The following is an 18,882-nucleotide window of genomic DNA, read 5'->3' as shown; positions in this document are numbered from 1 at the left end:
TTCTGATCTTCCCAACAAGGGAAAGTCACATAACCTTATCCATTATATTTATTATTCCTTATTAAGCTGACGCCTTTGTGCAAGCGGATTAATTTACCCATTTACGGAAAGTGTTTCTTAGTAGAGCTATCCAGTCCAGGGTAAGTGCTTTATTCGGGGGTACCACAACAGAAGTGGGACTCGAACCTGAACCCGTTAGATTACTACTAATTAAATGTAAAATGTTTACAGTCGAATATTGCCATACAATTCTTTCAATGACACAGTAGCACCAATCACAGGCTTGCAAAGTCCAGAGATGACTTTCCCGGCTCTACCTGCAGCAGCCAAAATGTGGATCCCGCCCTCTTCTCTGATTGGCTGAGACGCTCTATTTATCGTTTGACCAATGGACGGCTGCAATGCCGTGCTCTTCCGGTTGTCGGTGTAGGCGCTCCACATCCACCGTGCCGTCCTACTCATGGAGCGATGATGCTCGGAGCATCAGGACGCCGAGGACGCAGTTTTCCGGGAACGCGCTAAACGTTGCGAACGCAGAGGCACTTGTGCATATCTGAAAATATGAGTAAGGAAAACACGCCATGCCGACCCGCCTCGCTGAAATTTACGATCGACAGCATACTTAACCTCAAGCAAAACGGCAAAGAGTTTGACAGCTCGGGAGTACAGAACGCGGCAGAGCGCAGAAATGATTTTCACCGAGTGGACCAACGTGAAGTTCAGCGGAGACACGACCTCGACTACAGGCTGCCACAAACAGGTACCGTCTGAGCTCATTAATCAGCCGCAATTTTGCACGACCAGCAGCAGTACACCTCCGCTCCGGGGGGAAAAAAAAGAAAGAAGCGCATCAAAAGAGAGGTTAAATTATAATAATGTTAGAAGGGTCCATAACTCAAAGTCAAATTTTAGCATACACTATGATACAGCTGCCACTATATTGCTCGCAGTCGCAGTTACATTTGGTTCATTTACTTACTGCATGTTTTCTGGTGCCGCTTCGCTCCGCAGAGCAAATCAGTGCGAGCTGCTATGACGCCGCCGCTCGCGCTCTGTCGAGGTGCAGCGACGAGCCGCTGAAAACGACGCCGGGCACGTGCGCGAGGACGGATAGCGCGGACAGCTGCGAGGACGCGGACGCGGCGTCGCAGCACAGAGGCGCCAAGAAGAGCAAGGCTATGGCCAAAAAGAAGACGCGCACCATATTTTCCAAAAGACAGATCTTCCAGCTGGAGTCCACATTCGACATGAAGCGATACCTCAGCAGCGCGGAGAGGGCTTGTCTTGCCAGTTCCTTACAGCTCACCGAGACTCAGGTGAAAATCTGGTTCCAGAACCGCAGGAATAAACTGAAGCGACAGATATCCACGGAACTGGAGGGACCCAATGGCGCTGAGCATTTCGCAGATGCTGCGAAGACTGGCCACATCCCGGCTCTGTACAAAGAAAGCAATATCCTGGGCAGGTGTTTGCTGCCCATGCCTCTGCCCATCGTGTACCCTGGAAACAGCACGCCTTACCTGTGTTTCTCGAACGCCAGCAAATACTTTAACCTTTTCGATGGAGATGTATGACTTAAACTCATCATCTGCCTGGGGAACATAAATAAATAAATAAATTAATTAATTAATTAATTAAAAAAATAAATAAATAAACTCAACGCCAGTGAGAGCAGTTGGCATACGACATGGTAGTTTCCTCAGTTTGCCTATAATAATGAAAAATTCGTCGGTCTGGTTTATTTTAATGTTTGGAAACTGAGCCAAGACAGCTATCTAACATATCGAAATGAAAAATCCGGCAATATTACCTTAGCCTAATGGTTAAATAATTTTGATACATTTGATATTTCACGACTCTCTAAAAGTCTTTACATTAGTTTAGTAGTCTGCAAACAAACTGATGAACAATAGCCTATAATATGCTTTACATGGAATATGTTTTTCTTGTTTTGAATATCAGCATAGATCATGTTTACAAATACAATTATTCTTGTTCTTAGCTCATTATTATTATTATTGTTATTATTACTACATCTTCATCTTTACACTACCGAACACCGCCAAAGACAGGTAAATCTTTGCATGCATTTATATAACTGAAAGTGTTACTTTTAAATTAATTAATTCAACGTCTTATATTTAAATGAATGTATAAACGTTTTTATGTTTTTGGCTTTGAGCATGTTTTACTAAAGTGTATTTTCATTCAAAATATACCACTTTCATTTTTTTTTTGCCTCCTATGGCCGGGTAACACTATTTACTATTTCCTCTTGCAACTGTTATTAAACCTTGAATTCGAAAACTACACAGTATACAAGTATAGTTTTATTTTGCACATTATTATTATTATTATTATTATTATTATTATTATTATTATATTTGCTGTTATGGCTTATGCAATAATTATGGATTGGCTTGAACTACATACACCTGCATGAATAGTTAACAGGGCATTTTCTAACTGATTAAAGTGGCTTAAGCTGAAATATCCCTTTACCAAAAAGAAAAGAAGCTCAATAAACTCGTATTGCTTCTTTAAACCAGGCTAGTGGATTTGGGCCTGTTATGAGTGTGTAGCTAATAACTGTGACTAAGCCTGGCTGACATCCATGGGGGAAATGTCACTGTGTTTGACTTTAGGGCCACTGTTGCTTTTCACTTTATTTATCCATGCAAATGAGATTAGACACCATGGTGTAGAGGGGACTCGGGACACTTTTGTAGACAACTGTGAAGGGGCCCGATTGAACCGTAACGCAGTAAGGCTGGCAGCTTGTGGGGGACAGGCAGTCTAAAATCAGAGTATTTTTTAACAACTCAGATTCCAGAAAATAGAAGTTGCTAAGATTGTTATTTCAACTGTACTGTACACTGTACCCTGCAGAATGTTCTAGACGGTGATGAGTGTAACCCAAAAGCATTAGTTTAAGGTCAAACTACGGTTATTGAAATTAGCAAGTTTTATTTTCATAAAATATACATGCGACATTGTATTTATAATTTTAATACAATTCACAGTTTATTGAATGTATCTGGAATGTAACAACACCCTGGAGAAGTTTGGACTCCTATCTGAGATTTAAACATTAAAAGGAGGCCAACAGAGTTCTATTCTGAGGCCATGTTGTACACTGAATTAAGAGTGAATATAACACGGTGATCAGAACTGGATTCACACCACAGTACAAAATCATTTGTCAGACCATACAACTAATTTTGCCAAAGAAATAAAAATAGCAGATGAGTCCTGAAAATTTCTTTGCAGGCCTCCAGCACTTTCCAGGTCAATGGGTCTTGTACCGCACTTTCAGCTTCTTAGTATGTGCGTTGGCAAAGGGAAGGGTACAACAGGGTATTTTCTATCATTTCTACTGTAACATTTAATACAGTAACTAGTGCTCCATATCCAACACAGTAGAATTTATTTTTTTTAAATAAATGTTTATAGGGTTTATGAAGTATGAGCTTCTATTTAAAAGAGACTTTTCAGTTCCAATAATATTTTTATGTCAAATTATATTCTTTGCGCACGTCCGTGCAGAGTTACGTCATTTATGACCAGATCAGAAAATCCTTTCGTATCGAACCTCTTACCATAAACGCCCTCAGTTAATACGGACAAATGGAGGCGCGAACGACGAGACTAAATTTACTGTGGTAACAGTAATATTCACTGGATGAGTGTAACTGGAACTTGGAAGTAGAACAGGGCAGAACTACAAGCCTATATATATATACTATTTACAGCCTAGCAATTCTCAAACAAAAGCGTGAAAAACACAGGACCTTGTACTCTGAACAGTTTTAAAACCGCAGTGTTATATATATATACACGTTGTTAATAAGAGTTTTAGGCATCGAAATGCGCGGGAATTATTAATATCATTAATTCCTTTAAAATTATTAAACACCCGGCTCATTCTGTCCCACTGAAGAAGTGTTTCAAGGATGTGAAGAGCAATAATAAGATTGTACATTAAACTGTATGTGAAAGTATTCAAAGGATTATGTCAAGTGTTTCTGACCACACGATGTAAAGTATAAGTATAATACGGACCGTATCTGTAATAGGATTTAGTGATTATCATACTCAGCTGTCTTGGTCGCGCGCTGCACGTTATTAGTACTGTACTGTACTTTCAGTGTCAGGTAGCCCGAAAAGGCTGAATAAACACATAATTCAAATCTGAAGAAAAGTGAAAACATACTGATACTGTAGCTGACTTAAAAATGTGTCAAAAATCTTTGATTCGTCTCTACTGGACATGATTCTAACAAGAAATCTGAATGAATTTGAGATTGAATTATGCCCGTATTTCCTCCGAAGTATAACATGTAACATGTAGGATTACATAATTAAATGTCTACAGATTTTTTTATTACAAGTGATTAGAAACAGACAGAGTAGCACAAAGTTTACAGAAAACCCCGGGCGACATAAGAAAGCAGAGAGAAAAAGTATTCAGGAACTTCGTTTCTTCTTTAGTTAAAGACACATTGATTCATTAAAACAAATATACAGTGGACTTTTCCGAGAGCCACTGAGCCCAATATTCAAACCGACTGGCATTCATTTTTTTCTCATTTCATCTTACATGTGTACTGTAACTCACTGTTATACACTGACTGCTCCTGGATGCGCATAAAACTACGCATCCACACAGTACCCCTCATTTCCCCCTCATTATAATTGATATTTATTACCCAAATCCGTAAAATAACAACAAACAATACTATTCTGCCTACTCTTAAATGGGATAGTTAATTAAGATTTTTTTTTTTCCTATTTAAGCCTTATTGTCCTAGAAAATAGGATGGGGTTATTTTGTCAAGTACCAACTTCTTCAGAAAGGCTTAAACTGCTGATCTGCACATATAAAGTTAGAGGTCTCTGCTGGAGCCAATGAGTAATTCAGATTAAGTAACCTGATCAGGAAACCAACAGCAAGGCCCCTCCTGGTACTTGGAGTAGCAACTATCAGTCCATCTCCTTAACTATGACACCTACTTTATCAGATAACTAAACACTCAAAAAAAAAAAAAAAAAAAAAAAAAAAAAAGACAAAGCACCTCTGAAACAAATTACTGAATACTTAAAGACATAACTTAATAAAAATAAATAATTGGTCAATAATTGTTCATAATAAAAAGAAATCACTGGTGACCCTTTGATATTCAGCCACATATTTGGCTCTTGGTAATTCCTGCCAGCATGTACAGTATGGGGAGGGCAAATGAAATTCACATTGCAATCAGAAATGCCTGCTAATTCTGGTGCTGGTTTTAAGTCTTTTTCTTTCTGTACCTAGTGAAACATGCTTCCAAAAAAACAACATATGTAGTAGGATATGGCTTCGTCAGGGCAACGTTGTATCATACTTAAAGTCTGTTATATGGCCAAAGTAACTACCATACTGGATTGCACCCACACTTTACCAAACAAGCTCTCATCCACTTCTGAGAAGCAGAAAAGAATTACAGCAGTCAACAGTTCAGAAAGTTAGTGGTTTTGGGGAATGGACCCCTGTACATTTATAATCCTGGGGAGAGGGGGGTGCTTTTCTGGGTAGTCTATGGAGCCATAAAAACAGCCTTATGATTAAAACAAGATTTATTATTCTATTAAGGAAAATTTCAATAGCCATGGTTTATTAATGACATTGATACTGGTACACAGCGACAGCACATGTATGGAAATGTATTTTAAACAAGTGAAAATGGCCCAAAAATATTACCTATATCCAGGCATACAATACATTATGTTTTATACTGTATGGTATACCTTTATCTTTCAGAATACAAACATTCTTCAAAGTTGATTTAAATTTGTTAGCGTTTTAATTAGTTTTACTGTCTGCAAGAAAATATTCACTTTAGAAACAGAGACTATTGTATGACAGGTTTATACATTAAAAGATGTACAAAGGGAAGTTAAGTTTGAAATGTTAAGTATGAACAATATTACAGTATTACATGCAACAATGACAGGTAAATACATGTGCATCCAGCAATCTAAAATCAATCTAAATTCCATTTTTTGTGACAAACCATTTCGAAATCAACTGATATGACCCCGATGATTCGTTTTCACATAGAATTTGAAGGACATATGTACGCTGTATACGGATTTCTATACCCTTAGTTTTGACAGCAACAGTTCAAGCATTTAGAGTGGAGGTGGCGTGTTCTTCACAGCTACAATATTGAATTTCCTGCTGTAGTCTCTTAACTCCATTAATGTCTCTGGTCTGTTAATGGTCAGGACGGAGGTGCCAGTCGGCAGACTTCCTGACTCTGCTGGCGACGGATGCTCGCGCACGCCAGTCAACCTTCTGTCGCGCTGCACTCTGCTCTCAAACCACAAGGTTCAGATGACCTTCCCCCTTCCACATCCACTCTGTTGTGAATTGTTTTGCATCAGGGTTTGTCAGACGGGAAAAAAATCTATTAGAGCCAAATACCTAATCAAAGGCCTTGACATAAAGACACACCATCTGCACTCATTTAGGGATAGTCATGACTAGAGCCCATTGTGAATGTTTTATACCAAGTTATTGATTAATGCTGCTGGTAGCTATAAAATACAAAATACTCTACTAAAGCAGTTTTAAGTTTCACAAGGCCATTCTGGGCAATGTAAGATGGAACTTTGCCGAAATTAATGCTTTCAGAAACCATCAGCAGTTTTCTGTGCCTCAAAAACGATGTGGCACACAAAGCATACATTTCAAATGTGAAAATTGCTAGTTTTTTGCTTTCCTTATACTTTACCAATTTTCATGTGTAAGACTGCAACTTTTATATATATATTTTTAAATAAACAGTATAGATTATTGCATTTAAACACACACACACGGTGAGCTATATTAAATAAGCAATGTCATAATATAGTCATCAAGAGCAGCTAAATAAATAAAAAAAAAATCTTGGTGCTAGTAAACACCACTGAGGGAGCACACCTCTTTTTTGGTGCATTTACTGTCCTTGAGTGATACTTTTGATGATGTTTCCAGGACTAATGTGGTACATTCTTCATACACTGTAATAGAAAATGTACTTTCATTCTATTGTAAAAAAATGACATAAAACAGCGGTAGAACAACACACACCGAAAAATTTCATATTGGCAGTAAAACTTGCACTTGGCAGATTTCTTTAATTGTACACAATAATCATTGGTGTACTTTTAACTGCTGACGTAATTAAATTAATTTCACTAAATTAACTGTAAGACCAGTACCACTAACAGTGGGTATTAAATGCATCCATGCACCACTTAAATGCACTTTTCAAAAACATGCACGGTGTGTGATCTTATCTTCCAGTTTCAGTTTTAATAGGTTGTTTGGGTGCAGAAGATAATAATAACACCTAAAGTGCCCTTTTCACAGCCATTGGAAATGTCTCATGTTTCTGTGCATTCTGCCAGGGTCTTAAAATGCAGCAGCTAAAATGCCCTGTGGCTTGAGCTGCAATGTGCGGATGAATATCGGTGCACACAGCAAAGCGTGGGACCATTCATTTAGCATTTGAAATGCCATGAGGGTAGGAGAACAAGTGTTACGTTTGCTTTACATTTGAAGTTAATTTAGGTTCTGCTATGCTGTATTGTGGCAACCAAATCATATATCTAAAAATCATATCATCATGTATCTAAAAATCTGGTCAATACGGCCTCTGAGTTGATACTGACTCCTACGGAAGGGTCATGCCAGAAGTTAAATAACGGAGGCATATACTTCTGCTGTCAGATGGCATTGACGTATACTTTGACAACTGTGAAAACACAGAGGAATGCTGAAGTGCAAAACTGAACATAACTGGATATTTATTGCATTTATTAGCTCTAAGTGGCGTAAAACTGCTGAGGCTGGATATTACACACATTTTCCCATAGGGATTTTGTCTGTGCTCAGTCTAGTAGCTGGCGGCTGATCATCATACAATGACTGACCCACATAACAAAAATAACAACCTGAACAAACATGTAGAAATAACGTGTAAAGTCATAAACACGGGAGGGGGTGCGGTGGTGCAGCAGGCTTGCCTGGGTCCTGCTTTCCAGTGGGTCTGGGGCTCGAGTCCTGTTTGGGGTGCCTTGCGATGGACTGGCATCCTGTCCTGCGTTAGGCTCCGGCTCACTGCAACCCCACTTGGGACAGGTGGTTTCGGTGTGTGTGTGTGTGTGTGTGTGTGTGTGTGTGTGTGTGTGTGTGTGTGTGTGTGTGTGTGTGTGTGTGTGATAAATACAGAATATAGTCAGAGAAAAGAGCTGGAAGAAAACACCCTCTTGAGAGAGGGGTTGCAGCCTGCTTCTTCCACCTCACAAAAATGAAAAAACGTGATTCAAAGCTGGAGCGACAACTATTATTGTGGCACATTAGCCAAGGGATTATCTGCTGGTCTTCAGTATGACAGTTGGTTTTAAATAAATTAATTACAGCTGCTCATGTTCCAGTCTTTTCCAATTACAAGAGAGGCAAAAGCAAGTCTGTTGCTATCAAACCTCCTTCATAAAGTATCATATATTTTATGCTCCTGGAAAGGATATCAGTATGCATGGTCATAATTTGCATATGCCTGCTCAATACTTTCCTTGGTTCCTATCTGAAAGGACACAAAATTATTATTTGGAAAGACCCAGAAAGCAACACAGAGCAGGGATGTTAATTACTTCAGTTCAACCCAACTGAAGAAACAAGCTGTATTTTAAAAGAACAATGTTAAATTATTGTCTATATACTGTTTTAGTGGGCAGTGCAGAATCTTGTGGTGACTGTATGCAAATCCTTAAAGGTGGTACAGTGCAGATGTAAAGCATAACACTTTTGTTATTTCAATGAGACCATATTTGTTCAGAGTATACAAATATAACTCATCGATTATAATGCATTGTGCTTTTCTGTAATAAACTTTTCATCCTTTACACCCCCCTTCGTTCCACGGCCACAACTGTATTTCAGTTACTTCTATGATGCCATTCACAGATTTATCAGCCTCCTCCCCCCAAGGGCCATGTCGCAGTGTATCCATCAGCATGTTCTGCACTGGGTGCAAGGCCTGCAGCGATGGACACATTCCACAGAGGGCCATGGCCACCGTACTTCACGGAGGAGCGCTCTCTGTGGCGATGGAACCGCTATCGTGTACTCTGAGCATTAAACTCACACTTCTGGTCGCTTGTGGCTCACGGAGTCTGTTCTACACACCGAGCGTTGGACTCTTTCTGCATGATTAGAGAGGCCCTGTGGGTCACTGAAGCTGTGGTTCCTCCCATTAGTTTGACCTCTCTGACCTTTCTCAGTCATCTGACAGGGGTCATTGTCTTCAACAATGAGCTTGCTTGTTCCTTCAAGGCAATTTAGTGCAATCTGAGGAAAAATCTGCCTTATGGTGAGTGGAAGTTTTATTTCTCTTGTATGTATGTATGGATCTAGTGCTGTTCAAATACAGCACTTCTTATTTTGGTTTATAATTTCATTATGTATTCACATGACACATATGCATTCAAAAATCCACTGAATATTTAGCTAGAATTATGTAAATCTAATGAAAAAAACTGTTAATGAGAAATGCACTACTCATATTGAAAGGTTAGAATTAAACCAGTTAACTTTTTCTCCCCTTGTGTCATAATATGAATGCACACCATATTACAGTGTCGTGCTACTGCCTTTTTTCTGGTGTTCTACAGCTGGTTTTGGTCGGCTACTGCTGTCAATGTCACTTTAAAAAGAAGAACCACTGTCATTTTTATGTCATTGCTTAAATACGGACTGCACACACTTAAAATGACAACCAAATGAATGAGCTGTATAATACAAAACATTCTTGTCATGTTTCATGATGTCTTATGGATCTAATTTACAGCATCACAAAATGCCAACTTTGAATTAACACATTATTGAACGCCACCATATCTATTGCATTCCCACATATAAGAATGCAATTTTTTTCCATCTGATTCAACTGGTTGTGTAAATTGTTTGTTTGTTTTTAATTCAATTAAAAAGACTATCAAGTAATGATCTATTTCAGATTGCGGGGAGAATGATAAAGCACTTAGCACTGCTTTAGGTCAATTCTGTCGGCTAGTTTATGATTGCCTCTAAACACAGGATCTATCAATACCAGTTACAGGTCAGTGTTAGTGGAGGTGTGCAGCCTTGCGCAAATAACTGAAATCCAGTACAGAGCAAAACTGTTGAATGAATATAAAAATGTGAATTTCCCTGAAGATGGAAAACTCAAAAAATAAATCATAAAAAAAACCAGAAAGTTATAAATTGGTTAGAGATTTAAAATCGTAGCGGTTCAGTAACCCAACACATTAGGGACTTTTAACTAGCTTGAGGTCTAATTCATAACATTTTTGTGTCTTTCTGCAAAGGAATATGATACGTGCATTGCGAGGGCAAAAAAAATATGTAAAGTTACCAGATGAGATATGTTAAATACCCTTACCTTTATGGAGTTAATTATATCAACATCATCATCAAATCTTAGATGGTGTGCATAAAATACAGACAGATACAGACATTACAAAGAAAGAGTACAACAAATAAACACAACATGATTCTTCCATTCATAAAATGTAGCTCTCACTTGGTCAGAACTGGAAAAAATGAAACGTCTCAGTGATCAGAAACAGCACTGCTCTTAGTGAGTAAAGCCTGAATTTCAGTTATGCATTGCTTTGTGTTGTGGTTGGGACAACAATAGCTGAGACAGCAGGACCTTACAGATGGACTCTCTGAATCCTCCATGGAGACAAGGACTGGGACCAGGATAAATAGGAGTCAAGCCGCTAAACAGGGTCAGGGCCTTGCTGGTTTCTGCCTCAAGGCGGCTTGACTAATGACAGCACTAAAGATCCCAGAGGTCAGCGGGCTCTGATCCAGTGCAGTGGTTGACTCAATCGAGACTATTTAGTTCATGAATTATCAGTACAGCTCTGCCTCTCAGTGTGCAGATCTATAAATCTGTCACAACAGATACACTCATTTAAAAGAATAATAAAAGGACATTTACCAACGACTGCATTACAATGTTTTAAACTGAAACAAACCAATAAAAAACCAAATATTACACTTCACCATCTTGGATGCAGATAGACAAAAGACACTTGTTTTCAATATTTAAAAGTAATTTAAATGTACGCTCTCTGTTTTTCCCCATGCCAGGTTTTTCTATAGGAAATAAGTCACATGTACCACAGAATAACACACCAGTGACTAGTAACTTGTCCTTCCATTGTGGAAACCAAGGACCACATGTCATATTATAATGTGCTTTATAAAGTCTCTTTTTCAAATAAATAGCATGTTTTCAGTCATACTTAAACAGGAGTTTTCAAGGAAAGCCAATTTCTTTTTTTTTTTAAGCTTAAATTCCTACTTGTATGTTGTGGTGAATGAGCAAAATTGCATGTGATGTGTGTAAAACGTTTTCTAAAAGTACAGCATGCAAACGCAAAACTTCTCGTCATGGTAAATTTCACATGAAAAAGTCTTTAAACCTGCTCTGTATCAGAGTAATAAGCATGCATATATATATATATATATTTTTTAAAGTACACTGTGGCTCTATAGTATAACATGCATATAGCATGCATATAAGAGCGGATACTCAAAGTCATCATAAATCAATTTTCAAGAAAAGAATTCCCAAACGGTCTCTGAGGTCTTGGGGGAAGCTTGTAATAAGACCTCTATGACACTGCACATTACAACATAAACAACATCCTATTCGTTAAAGTCTGAAACAGGAGAGGAACACTGGGCATTTCAACATTCCCTTAAGAATTTCAGATGGCTTATTGATCCATTAATTTAGTAGACTTCTGTGGGTTGGGGTAATGCACAGTGCTTCAGTAAATTGAAACGGGGGTAAGGGAATACAATGGCCATCTGCAGAAGATGCGGGGGGGAAGCACACAAGGCAAACACCTCCGACAAATAAATAAAGATGCAGGTCATTTTGCTTAGTGAGGGGCCATTTCAATCTGTCACAAAAAGCACGGTGAGTGAGATGTGAGAGCTCTCATTTCTGATTTATTAATTTGGTCAGAGAAGAGCTGCCAAAGTAACATGACATCATCCCTCCATTTACTACCAAGTCTTTTTTTTTTTTTTTTTTTTTTTAAGTCCAAGAAAGTTCTAAATTCATTAGGATCTACAGGATAAAGTTTAAAAAAGAATATTTTTAAAATATATTCTTTAAGTTCTTTGTCATGGTTGACATTTAAGTTTCTGGAATTTCTAAGCAGAAAAAATACATTTGGTAAACTACCAACATTTGCCTTCAATTAGCACTTAGAGGTTCTGAAAGCCATTGAGGGCCTATGATTCATTTGTGGCAATGGCAAAATAATATCAATGTTTCAATGCACGAGGTCTTGAAAGAAGAACAAATATCCATCAGAACCATGACAGGAATACAAACTAATCTTTCCCACATTTTGTATGTATATAATCAAAGCTGTGCAGCCTGCAATGTTTTCTTGTGATTTTCAAGAGTCCATGTCCACTGCCAAGCAGACAAAAAGGGAAATCAATGGTACAAATCTGAGCAAAACAGAAACGTGAGACTAATGGGCACAGAACTAAGGTGACAGAGCTAGGGATGAAATTCATATTAGTACAGACAGCAGAGGCCAAGACACTGCAAAGCCCAGAGGCCAGCGGGTCATTCTGACAGCATATGCACTGTTAATGGACGCCTATTGATGGGGCAGTGTGAAACCACAGTGAATATTGCATGTCACCTGGTGGCGCAGAGTCTCCAGATTTATAGATTTCTGCTGCTGCACTGCTATGGGCCACAAACGCCCCTTTCATCCTCTGTGTGATCAATAATTCCTTTTTAGTAGGACATTACCAGCACATTAGGAAAAATATGTGAGGCAGACAGGAGGGAAATGAGTGAGATATCGTTAATTAATAAACATGGCAAGAAGCATAAGGTGAAAAAGCTCAGTGGCAACAGGGACAGTTGCCTCACTATTGTTTGTGGAAGTGGGTTCTCCTAAGTGCCTAATGAGCTTGCACAAGTCATCTGTGAGAGACGGAAAGTCAGACCACTTAGTGTGATATTTTTTGCAATTCTTAACAACAAAATTGCAACCAGACTCCAGAATTAAAAACATAATGCATGCTACTTCATTTTAGCACATAGCTGAACATTTATACATAAATTACAGTATAATTTTGTTTAAAAAATCATCTTCAACTTTAATATTAAAATTTTCTAAATATTTTGAAAAAAATCAAGTTGTCCCACCAATCTTACACAAATAAGTCATTTATATTTGCATTGTATAACATGCTAGGATCACTGCATAAGAACATGAATCTGTAGAATCCAATAAATTAAGGACATACTTTTAGAGGAAACATCCGCAAGAGATCCGCTGAGAGTGCTGAAATGTGTGAGTTCATAAAATATTAAAGTCCCCTGTTTATTTTCACAGACACAATAATGGAAGCATACAAATAGCTATGATGAATCTCTAATAAGTAGCAGGTAGTCTAAATGGTGAATGTTGTAAAGTTATTCACTGGTGAAGAAATTTGTTGTTCTGATGAACATTCACAAAGCCTTGAGAAGCAGCTTGTGATGCAAGACACTGAATAAGAAATGACAAAAATTTCATGAGCTACCAGTTGCTGTAATCAACTACTTGTTGAAACCAATGCAATGTGACGTTGACAGGACTGATCAAGCCGAAATGGCTTGTATCATATAGTGGGACAATATAGCAGAGAGCAACCGTCCAATCTCAATGTGGCCCAATGTTACCCGGTGCAAGGAACAAAAAGAGCAAAATGATGAAAACACTTAATTGGGCACACTTGGCATGCACAACCATGTCATTGTGCCGGCTGGAAAGTGGCGCCAGTTTCATTACATGCTAACGAGCATTATCAGTTAAATTAGGTTTTGCACTAAAATAATAATACAGGGTAGTGGAGAAAAAAGAGATTTCTTTATTAATAATGAACAATGGTGGCTATTTATACTTTGATAACAGTCACAATGTTGTATGGAACATTACGGTATGCCCTTCACAAATTATCTTATATTACTATTCGGAACAATACTGATATTTAACATACAAAATAAATACAGGCTTTCTACTGTTAAGGATTACTGGGGCGCACGTAAAAACCTAGCAGATTTTGAGTGGCCCTGACAGTCAAAATGTTTCTCCTCCTTTAGAAACTGAGTCTTGCTTAGTCTTGGAAGTTTTTCCATCAGCGTATTATGTCTGGGATTTCTGAAAAATTTGAGATGCATTGTTCTGTTCATTTTTCACATTTGGGAAGATACAGGAAAGATCTTCAGATCAACCAAAAGCAGAGTTGTGGAAAAATAAATGCAATTAAATATCTGACAATTTACCCCTTTATACGGTCTTTTTTACTGAAGCAGTTCTGAGCAAATACCTTGACCAAGCTGGAGTGAGGATTTGAGCTTCTGTCCTTAGATTGTGAAAAAATACCCATCTGTATAAATAGGTAATCATTTTAAGTAGCATAAAATTGTAAGTCACTTCGGAGAAAAGCGTCAACTAAATGAAGAAATGGAAGGCAACTAAATCAACCTGCATCAACCAGAACCAACTAGTACTACCTGCTACCGCAGACATTTACAAATTAGTGGACACCTTCATCCAAAAGACCCAAAAGACAAGATATCAAAGCACAGCAAAGGAAAAGTGTCCTTTTTTTGGAGGGGGGGGGGGGGGGGCTAGGAGTGAGATCTCTGCTTTTAGCCTCATCCTAGTATGACCCTGAGTGTGCACACATGCATTTCACTGCCAACTGTGGATAAGAATCAAGAATCTTGAATCTTGGTCTCTAGTTCACAGCTGATGGAAAAGGAGAACAGGAAGTCAAAATACAGACTCTCCCGCATCAGTAGTTCTGTGGGCACTGTATTAATCTGTTGCAGTGAGTTGCAATGAAGCCGGCGCTTCGGATCTGAGCCTTCGAAAAAATCTGTGTTTGCCATTAAGTCTCTTTCTTGTTGTGGAATTTACAAAGCCAATGAGGTGTATGCTTTAGTAAAGGCTATATTTAAGCAACTGCAAGGGCGAAAGTCAGGAAAATCCTGAACATAGAACACATGTTCAAGCAGGTTTATACAGTCATTCATAGCACAGTATAGCATAAATCACACATCACAGGAATTTGTTATTGCTTTTGTATCTTAGTAGACTGAGTAGTAGATACAGAATGTCCTTCTGACAATCATTTCCTTTATTTAATGACAAGCTGGCCACTGTGTATGTTCTTGGCATAAATTAACAGCCTATTAGCAAAAACATCAGTTCTCCATAATCAATGTAGTGTTGTACCCCTAAGACCAGAGCAGGAGGGCCCTTTGTGAAAATTATCTTCTATACTCTCAAACAAGGTAACACAAACCCCAACAGTAACCTCTGACTGGCTAGTTCTGATGTGTAAACACTAAGCATTAACTGGTCCTATTCTGTAGAGTGAAACATTGGTCCTTTATGGTATTGAAGCATCCCTAATATTTTATGTTGGTTACCTTCGTTATATGGAAGTCTAATAGTATTTGATTGCTAATGATTCACAGTAAAAGGGATTGCGACTGACAGCTGACAATGACCAATGAAATGAACAGAAGCTAACAACAGAGAGGGCGTTGCTGACATTTCACGTGGAAAGTTACCTGATTCATTTTAAGGAAAGACAGTTAAAAAATGAAATGTAGAAAAAATCTGAACTAACGAGAACAGGCTGACAGAAATGCAACGGAGCAAAAGTATTTTTTGTCACAAATGGGCTACAGAGTAAATGTATCTCATTACTGCTCATTTCTGTTTTAAAACATACAGGTTTAGTTTTCATTTCAAGGTGTTACTGTTTGATTTGTATTGGATTGTGTATCTTTACTTATCCATGTATTTATGAAATTAAAAAGAAACTGCACTAACAAAAGCTTTGTTAATTTAATCACAATGGAAATTGCAACTGATATTTTTCCTTCTCCTCCTGTTTTTTCTTTCCTGTTGACAGATTCAAAAGCAGGAGTCAGCAATTTTGGATATTTCGAGCAGAACATAATATAGGGGCCTCAGGCTATAATACTGTCAGCAAGTGGAAGACACACTGCAAAGTAACACACATGCCCCCAACACAAAGAGTGCATTCTTATCTGACTTATTAGAGTGGATTAAATGATTTTTACATGCATTAGAGCACAAATCAATAGTGACAAATCAATAATGGCAATGTGTGATCTACTAGTGTGGATTTACCTTCCATAAAACAAAAGCTACATGAAGCCGTTTGGCTGCATGTGACCTCATGTAAGGCACCAAAGGAGCAAAAAGACATATTAATAACATTACTCTGCCAAGAGTTGTCCAATCAAATAAACTGCACAGAATGACACGGTGGTCAAGTGTATAAGACAAAAGGGTTTCGGGGTTGGTAGTCTCAAAGTTCTGCTGTGAAAAGTGCATGTAATGTTTTTGGTCTACAGGTAACATCACTGCTTCCAAACCCAACTGTGGCACCAAACTACTACATGTGATCATTAAAAACAGTCTAAGACTATTTAAAAATTCATTCTGTGATGTTTCACCCTATTACTCCATTTGAAGGGCAACAGCCCCATAACTGTGAACGCAGGTACACACTTCCTCTGATGTATATGCCATGTATGTGGAGGGACCACCAATTACTATTTACTCCACATGATTCAGGCTTCATTGGGAGACACACCACAATAGGAGGAAAACAGTTCTCAGGCATCATCACAGAGAACCCTACGTCTGACTATAGGTGTCGCTCTAATAAGGGCTCAGAGAATCCCAGGCAACTCACTCATCTAAGATGCAAGGGAATATGGCCAACTTAAATTATTTTGGCTTCCTCATTATAAATGGTAAGTGTGCCACTGCAGGAGTTTGGACTAAAGTTCCTGCTATAGAGGAACTGGCTATTTAATGATAAGCCACTATAGAAAGCCTAAATAAAATAAGGGCTATTTGCCCTTTGGTTCTTCAAATACAATCAAGGCTGAACAGAAATATGGAAAACCAAAAATTATTTAGATCAGCTATTCTATAGCTGGGTTAAATGGTTGGTTCCAACCTTGGTATCACAGTTAGTCACTCCATGGAGACGGTGCTTTTGGCGGTGTCTGATGCACTCCACTTGGCTACAGCCACCTCCCTTTCCTCGGTCCTCATCCTCCTCCATCTGTCTGCAGTATTCAACACTGTCAACCACTGGATTCTACTCTCCTCTCTTAGTCAGCTTGGGATCAAAGTAGCGGTACTAAGATGGACTGAGTCCTACCTGTATGACAGATCCTATCAAGTGGTCTGGCAGAGCTCCCATTCTTCTCCTCTGCCTCTCTCAAATGGTGTCCCACAGGCTCAGTACTGGGTCCTCTTCTCTTCTCGATCTACACCTCCTCCCACGGCCCGGTCATAGCCTCCCATGGATTCAAATACCACTGCTATGCTGATGATATCCAGCTCTTCCTGTGCTTTCCACCTGGAGCATCAGACATTTCTGCACGCATTGCTGCCTGCCTGTCAGACATCTCTGCATGGATGTCTGATCACCACCTCCAACTCAACCTCTCCAAAATAGAGATTCTTTACCTCCCAGCTGGCCTGTCTTCCTGTCATGATCTATCGATCAAACTGGACAAATCACTCATTTTGCCCACCTCCTCAACTAAGAGTCTGGGAGTGATGACTGACTCAAGTCTATCTTTCTCTCAGCACACAGAAGTCACAACCCAGACCTGCAGATACATCCTGCATAATATCCGCAAAATCCGTCCTTACCTCACAACTGACTCTGCCCAACTACTTGTCCAGGCTATGGTGATATCCCATCTGGACTACTGCAGCTCTCTCGTGTGGCCTTCCCGCTACTGCCATCAAACCTCTACAGCTGATACAGAATGCTGCTGCTCGAGTTGTGTTTGAATTTCCAAAGCGTTCCCATGTATCTTCTCTACTTGTTTCTCTGCACTGGCTTCCTATTGCTGCCCGGATAACATTTAAGACCCTGCTTATTGCCTTCAAACGCATCAACAGAACTGCTTCTAGCTATTTACAAGACTTGATCAACTGCTACACCCCAACCAGACCGCTTCGCTTGTCCACCTTTGCTCGCTTGCCGCGCATGAAAGCTAAAGCACGGAGGTTCTCAGTTCTGACTCTGTTGAACTGGAATGACCTCCACCTCTCACTCAGAACTGCTGAAACTCTGTCTATATTCAAGAAGGGTCTGAAAACTCACCTTTTTGGGATTCACTTCGCCCATGATCTCTCAAGCTCATGTATGGTGTAAATGTTCATGCACCGTAACTTTATGAACATACCCAGATAAGCCTTTACACAGACACTACTCCTGTATTGTATGTAAATGTTTGTGTACCTTAAAAAATAAATGTAGGAAGGTGATCAGGATTCGTCTATTCTGAGTTTGATGTACCTACTCGTGTGATGAACATCAGTGCATCAAGTGGAAACTAAGTTTACTTAAGAATCAAATGTCTGCAACTATGTCTCTCTTTCTCCTAATGTAATACACAAATTGTATTTCTCTGAGCTGTATGTCGCTTTGGAGAAAAGCATCTGCTAAATGAATAAATGTAAATGGTAAAAATAGTAACTGCTGCCTAAATCTGCTTTTGTTAACTGTTCTATTTTGAATGTTTATTGGGCAGTTGTTGCTGCATTGCAGTTACTGTAGCCCGCCCTGTTGACTTCACTGTTGTAACCTAATATGTCTTTGTCATATGGTTTTAACATATGAAATACTGCTGCATTTTGTGCACCACTTGTGTCGGCTTCATTATGGATTCAGATGCCTCT

General features: G+C 38.9%; 1 protein-coding gene across 1 annotated transcript; it reads left to right on the top strand.

Annotated features, from left to right (window-relative positions):
* Nucleotides 1-436: 436 nt before the first annotated feature.
* Nucleotides 437-1,574, top strand: hmx4 (H6 family homeobox 4). The gene is made up of 2 exons (XM_018737875.2): nt 437-760; nt 1,012-1,574. Exons 1-2 carry the CDS (start codon nt 562-564, stop codon nt 1,572-1,574), a joined length of 762 nt encoding a protein of 253 aa, XP_018593391.1. The 5' UTR covers nt 437-561.
* Nucleotides 1,575-18,882: the final 17,308 nt, after the last annotated feature.

Source organism: Scleropages formosus, chromosome 16 (assembly GCF_900964775.1).
Source record: "Scleropages formosus chromosome 16, fSclFor1.1, whole genome shotgun sequence".
Classification (NCBI taxonomy): domain Eukaryota; kingdom Metazoa; phylum Chordata; class Actinopteri; order Osteoglossiformes; family Osteoglossidae; genus Scleropages; species Scleropages formosus.
This window is presented reverse-complemented; position numbering and strand designations above follow the sequence as displayed.

Coding starts and splice junctions, on each gene's coding strand:
- hmx4 (XM_018737875.2), top strand. CDS start 562: ATGAGTAAGGAAAACACGCCATGCCGACCCGCCTCGCTGAAATTTACG. Junction 761..1,011: donor CTACAGGCTGCCACAAACAG/GTACCGTCTGAG, acceptor TTCGCTCCGCAG/AGCAAATCAGTGCGAGCTGC.